This window comes from Mastomys coucha, unplaced genomic scaffold (genome assembly GCF_008632895.1).
Source record: "Mastomys coucha isolate ucsf_1 unplaced genomic scaffold, UCSF_Mcou_1 pScaffold15, whole genome shotgun sequence".
NCBI classification, from domain to species: Eukaryota; Metazoa; Chordata; class Mammalia; order Rodentia; family Muridae; genus Mastomys; species Mastomys coucha.
The window spans coordinates 152,955,067-152,962,068 of NW_022196897.1; the positions used below are offsets into that span (position 1 = coordinate 152,955,067).

Genomic DNA, 7,002 nt, shown 5'->3' on the forward strand with positions numbered 1-7,002 from the left:
AGAATATGGCCTAAGTTCCAGGACATCCTGTCTAATGAGTTTTGGGCTAGCCAGAACTAGTTCTAAAGCAGGACACCTCTAAAGAAAAGTAGAAAACAACAGTAACAAAAAGATTCATTTGTGTTATGTTCTCTTCAAGGGATTGCTTATTTAGACTCTTTTTAATTTTAGATTCAGAGTCATGGAGCTCAGCGATGCAAATTTACAGACACTAACAGAGTATTTAAAGAAAACCCTGGATCCCGATCCTGCCATTAGACGTCCAGGTAAAGTTGTTTTTGTTCCTTGATTGGTTGATTCTTGAGACAAAACCTTTTGTGCAGTCTGCCTGGTAGTAAATTCAAAAGAAAAAAAAAGTTTTCTTATGTTCTCTGGCCTGGTTTTGTGACATGGTTGGCTGCTTACAATAGCTATAATACATGGAATAATATTTGTTATTGAGTAAAGTAGCTTTTATTTGCCATCTTTTAGGGTAAAAAGTACTAGTGTGTTTAGAAAGTTTTGTCTCAGGAACTTTCTGAAAATCTCATTAAATCTGCCAGCTTTAGGAGCATAAGTTAAGTCATTGAGATAGGGATAATTCCCAAAAGGTGATTAAATGATTGAAATCAAGGAATAGGATTATCTTTTTCCCTTGGTAGTTTGATTTAATTAACATTGTCTAAGTCCTAGAGTTACTTGTATGAACTTAGAATTTTAACCTCAGATACAAAAGTAAATGAAGGGAGCCTGGGCAGACGGACTGGTGGCTTGTCAAGAGCAAGTAATGGCTTGGGATACGTTACCTATAGGCTAACTGGCTAATTCTCTATGGTCAGGTTTGCAACTTTGTTGAAAAACAAATGTCAATATGAAATACCCTCATTTTTAAACGATGGTAACAACTTTAAAACTTGAGAAATGTGGGGGTTGGAAAGGTTTTGAGAGATCTGTGGTGATTCTTGATAACAGAATCCATGTGCGAGCTGGAGAGATGGCTCAGTGGTTAAGAGCACTGACCGCCCTTTTCCAGAGGTCCTGAATTCAATTTCCAGCAACCACATGGTGATTCACAACCATCTGTAATGAGATCCAATGCCTTCTTCTGGTGTGTCTGAAGACAGCTACAGTGTATTCACATACATGAAAATAAATAAATAACTCTTTAAAAAAAAAGAATTCATGTGAACCAGAGTGCTTGTCCTTCAAAACATAGTAATGTGAACCAGAGTGGGTGTCCTTCAGAACATAGTAATGTTATGCTCATGGGGATGACTTGTCTTCAGAGGATCTGAGTCGTAAGTGGAGGAAGATACTGTATAAAATAAATAGAAATGTGAATATGTGGATGGTTTGTGTCTGTGTCCCCACCCACACTTGTTAATTCTACATTCACTTGGAAAGAAATCCAGTGCCAAGAAATACTACTGAGTTATAACCCTTGCCTCATCCTATAGAAAGATCTGTGGGTTTTTTCCCTCTAATTATTAGTCAGTGTTATTGAAGCTATTTCATGCCAGTATGTAATGCACTTTGAATTCATACCCCTCTCATATTGACTACCATCCTCTTATCATCCCCTATAATTTGTGTGTGTGCTCGTGTGTGTGTGTGTGTGTGTGTGTGTGTGTGTGTGTGTGTGTGTGTGTGTGTTTGCCTCTGTCATGATTCTACCTCTGTTATTCCACTTATTTTTGAGACAGGATCTCTTACCGAACCTGACTCACCCATTGGATAGGCTTGCTCCTCAGTGAGCGAGTGCCACAGATCCTATGTTTTTCAAACATTAGGATTCCAGGAGGAACTCTGGCCATCACCCTGCTTACTGTTGTACTGAGTGAACATCTCCCCAGCCTGGAATTGGAAGGCTTTTGAGGTTCCTTGCTAATTCAGAAACATGTCAACATGGGAAAGTTAATTAATTTATGTTGTGTGAGTGAAGGGAAGAGAGAAGGACGGAGGGAGAAGAGGCAGACAGATCAAGGATGTCATAGTGTCTTTATGGCAGGGAACAGCTTTGTAAAGTTGGCTCTTCTCTACCTGTCCCTGGTTCCCAGGCATAGAGCTTGGGTTCCTAGTCTTGTGCAGATGTGTGACAGTAAGTGCATTTACGTGTTAAACTGTCTTACCATCAGTAGGAATATTGTATAGGTAAAACTGCAAACACAAAAACATTGACTTAAACTCTTGAAAAGAATGCTTCAGGGCAAGGTAGAGTGCTTGTCTATTATGCTTGAACCTGGAGATTCCATTCCTCAGTACTGAATAATTGTGACATGGTAGCCCATGCCTGTAATCCCAGCTTTTAGGAGGGGGACACAGGATGATCAGATATTCAAGATCATCCTTGGCTACATACTGAACTAGAGCCACTGAGGCTCCGTGAGTGAATGAGGTAGTTGAGATGGCTTCATGGGTGAAGGTGCTTGCTGCCAAGCTGGATGACTTGAGTTTGATCTCTGGAACCAACATGGTAGAAGAGGATACCATCACATATAAATAGCTGGGCAGACAGACTGACAGACAGTTTAAAAATAAGTAAATAAAAACATTTTTTAAAAAAATCACATGTCAAACAAAAAACATAGTATGTCTTCCTGAAAGCATTTTTCAATTCTGCAGTGTGATTTCTTCATAAAGGACGTGATAGATAGAGAGCAGCAGGTTTCAGGGAGCCAGTGTGGTTACTACAGTCACACGCACACACATGTAGGCAGACTTCTCAATACATGTCAAATCTAAATAAGTCTTTGTTTCCTCCTAGGTTTTCCGTCTGTTTTGGTTGGTTTTGTTTGTTTTTTTAGTCAGGATCTCAGTATAGACCAGGCTGGCTTGCACTTTCTATGAAGACCAACTTGGCCTTACACTTGCAGAGCTCCTCCCTCTGCCTCCCAAGCACTTGGATTAAAGGGGTACACCATCGATCCTGGAGCTCTAATAAATCTCTTTAAAGGACAGAATAAAAATTTTTTGTCTTAGTTTTGTCGTCTCAGATGAGCTAATAGTAGTGTCAGACTTTAGGGACAGTTTGGCTCCTGGGTAATAGCATGTTCACATACATGAACTCACTAGCACTACAGATAGTCCTTGTGGAGGGAGGCAGATATGTAACTCAACAGTACCATTTAGCCATTTCCTGGGAAGCTGCAGCTTTGGATGAATAATCATCTGAGTAGACTATTGGTAGATGTGGGAGAATTGAATGAGATCATTTCATTTAACATGTGTGAACCATTTTTTAAAACATTATTTATACAAGTACACTGTAGCTATCTTCAGACACACACCAGAAGAGTGCATCAGATCCTATTACAGATGGTTCTGAGCCACCATGTGGTTGCTGAGAATTGAACTCAGGACCTTTCAGAAGAGCAGGCAGTGCTCTTACCCGCTGAGCCATCTCTCTAGCCCCAAGTGTGTACCATTTAATGGATAAAACAGTGTTACCTTGTAGGAAAGATGTTCTAATTGGTTGGTTGGTTTCTGTTTATGTATCTGATTTGTTCGCTTTGTTTGGAAGAGAGAATGTTACTGTGTCACTCCAATTGGCAAAAAGTCCAGAGCATAGCCTGGGTTGTCCTGGACCCTCCCATGTGCTCTGATGATTGTTGTTATCTAATCTTTCCCCTTTTTTGGTATTTTTATACTTTAAATATAGGCATAGTTCATTAATAGGTATAAAATGAAAACATTTTTATTATTATAACTCTAATATGAAAATTCTTTTACAGCTGAGAAATTTCTCGAATCTGTAGAAGGAAATCAGAATTACCCACTGTTGCTTTTAACATTATTGGAAAAGTCACAGGATAATGTCATTAAAGTATGTGCTTCAGTAACCTTCAAGAACTATATTAAAAGGAATTGGAGAATTGTAAGTATTTTGGGAATGTATAATGAAATACTGTGTATGTTTCTATGGTTTATATAAATGCCTTTAATAGATTCAGACATTAATGATGAAAAAGGTCTTCTTCCAAAATGCCTGTTATTTCATTTAAATTCTACATAACATCCTCAAACTTCATAATTCAGATTGTTAGCTGAGTTGTGAGACCTGGGATGTGAGGACAGTCAAAATAAATAATTAAAGTAGGTTAAGGTGGTATGTGTTGTGTAGTTAAAACAAGGATTTAAGGTCAAGGACATCCTGGGCAGCACAGTGAAATCCTATTCCAAAAAAGTAAACTTTAAGTAATTAAGATGTTCATTCATCCATTTATTTCACAGCAAAGTCTTTGTAGTCCTGGCTGGTCTGAAGTTCTCTCTATAGACCAGGCCAGTCTTGAACTCACAGATGCACCTGCCTCTGCCTCCTGAGTGCTGTGATTAAAGATGTTTGTGTGTTTTAAAAGCCAAATACTTTGTGCCACCACAACCTTGGTTTGTTTTTTTTTTAACAAGAGTCTCATGTAGCCCAGAGAGGCCTCAAAATATGAGAATGGCCTGATACTCCTAGCCCATCAGCCTCCTCTTCCTAAGTGCTAGGATTATAGGCATGCACCACCATGCTAATTTATTCAGGCCTTGGGACTGCTATGCAAGCATTCTACTCATTTCCATGCCTTCAGCTCTGTGTTTGGGTGATGTGGGCTTATATACATAGGAGTGCCACAGATACATTTGCAGGTCAGAGGACATGTGACCTTGGTCCTTGCCTTTCCTGTTGTTTGAGACATGTTCTGTTTGTTTTTCTTCTTCGTGTTCTGCTGGCCTTGGCTTCTAGGGCTTCTCTTTCTGTCCCATCTCATTGGAGTGCTAGGATTGCAGGCATTTCTGCTACAAGTCTGGCTTCTATATGTGGACTTTGGAGATTGACTTGAGCTCAAGTCCTCACACTTGCCTGGCGAGCACTTACACTACTGAGCCATCTTCATCCGTTTATTTACTTAGAGACTGTCTTAGTTAGGGTTGTACTGCTGTGAGCAGACACCAAGGCAACTCTTTTTTTTTTTTTTTTTTTTTTTTTGAGACAGGGTTTCTCTGTATAGCCCTGGCTGCAATGGAATTCACTCTGTAGATCCCAGGCTGGGCTCAAACTCAGAAATGTTCCTGCCTCTGCCTCCCAAGTGCTGGGATTAAAGGCATATGCCACCACTGCCCGGCAAGCAACTCTTACAAGGACAACATTTAACTGGGACTGGCTTACAGGTTCAGAAGTTCAGTCCATTATCATCAAGGTGAGGGCATAGCAGTGTCCAGGCAGGCATTGTTCAGGAAGAGCTGAGAGTTCTACATCTTCATCTGAAGGCTGCTAGGAAAATACTGATAGGGTAGAATGAGAGTTTTAAGTCCAAATTCACAGTGATACACCTACTCCAAGAAGGTCACATCTCCTAATAGTGCCACTTCCTGGACCAAGCATACACAAACCATCACAAAGACAATATGGCCCTTAAACTCAGTTTGTAGCAGAAGCTGTCACTTAATCTTATGTGTGCTCGGATTACAGGTGCCCATCTCTGTGCTTTCTCTTTGAAAAAAATGTATGTGGCTGGGTGGTGGTGGCACACTCCTTTAATCCCAGCACTAAGGAGGCAGAGGCAGGCTGGTCTCTGTGTATTCCAGGCCAGCATGCTCTACAGAGGGAGCTACAGGACAGCCAAGGCTTATAAAACTTTAAAAAAGAGAGAGAGAGAAAGAAAGAAAAAAATCTGTAATTATTCCTGAAAGAGAAAACTGAAGAATAGCTACATATCTCCATTTTCCTTGGTATCCTGAGATAATAAAATTAGTTGTATTCTATCTGTAAGCCCAGGTGGATGTGAAAGTGGATCCTGTGTCACTTGCTTGTTGGTGTTTTGCTCTTAGGTTGAAGATGAACCAAACAAAATTTGCGAAGCTGATCGAGTAGCTATTAAAGCCAACATAGTGCATCTGATGCTGAGCAGCCCTGAGCAGATTCAGAAGCAGGTACTTGTGGGCAGTGCCAGGGAGCAGGGGCTGCCTTTTGAGGCTTTCTGCTCATTTGACCATTCCTTCCCTAGCTGAGTGATGCTATCAGTATTATTGGCAGAGAAGATTTCCCTCAGAAATGGCCTGACTTGTTGACAGAAATGGTGAATCGCTTTCAGAGTGGAGATTTCCACGTCATCAATGGAGTCCTTCGAACAGCACACTCACTGTTTAAAAGGTATTAGTAGATTAAGTTCATTCTTCTAGTATTCTTTGTCTTCTGCACTAGTGCACATGTCTGCTGTTTAACTTGTTACTCTTGAGTGCACATTTTTACACCACTCACCTTGAGTGAGTTTGCTTCTCTGGCAAGGACATTCATCTCACACTACCCTAGTGTCTGTGAGCTGATGAGACTGTTCTTCGTATTTTGCCTTCAGAAGCCTCTGGTTGAAGGTGTCTAGTCATCTGTCCCTGAACAACAAACAAAGCTGAACTTAACACCTCTCCATTTCCTAGATACCGGCATGAGTTCAAGTCCAATGAGCTATGGACTGAAATTAAACTTGTCTTGGATGCCTTTGCTTTGCCTTTGACTAATCTATTTAAGGTATGGTATGTCTTGAAAATCACCTCGTATCGTACATTGCTTAAAATACATGTGTAAGTTTTGAGATTTATTTTTTAAACTTGTTTGATAGTATAGCATTTCTTTGAAAGAATCACAACCCTGTGCAGAAATGGACACACTCAGGAGTGAGTTTCCTAGTGGTACATCTTACGTTACTGATAGTTTATTAGTCTGCTTTCTTAGTTTACAGGAATATTTTAAAACAAGACTCAAGTGTCCTATCACTTCACCCAAGTAAGTGAATGAGTATCTCTAAGGAGAAATTGACATTTTTGTCCACATGTAGGTTTTTATCAATTACATACTTTTAAAGTGTACAGGCTACTTTCTTTAAGATGTTCTTGGTGCTTATAAAAGTTATATAAAGTTAAAATTTTTTAACCACACCCCCCTTTTTAATTAACAAGATCACATAAATGCAGTTAGTAAAATGGGAGCGGGGCTGATGTCTTACTTCTTGAGATGGCAGGTGGTCTTTTTTTTGGTTTGGTTTGGTT

General features: G+C 39.9%; 1 protein-coding gene across 1 annotated transcript in view; it reads left to right on the forward strand.

Annotated features, from left to right (window-relative positions):
• Positions 1-7,002, forward strand: part of Cse1l (chromosome segregation 1 like) — a 37,092-nt gene that overhangs the window by 4,901 nt on the left and 25,189 nt on the right. The window contains exons 2-6 of the mRNA XM_031372806.1: positions 172-266; positions 3,711-3,853; positions 5,791-5,892; positions 5,967-6,112; positions 6,394-6,484. Coding sequence (XP_031228666.1) covers positions 182-266; positions 3,711-3,853; positions 5,791-5,892; positions 5,967-6,112; positions 6,394-6,484 — 567 coding nt within the window. The 5' untranslated portion in view covers positions 172-181. The remainder of the gene's footprint in view (positions 1-171; positions 267-3,710; positions 3,854-5,790; positions 5,893-5,966; positions 6,113-6,393; positions 6,485-7,002) is intronic.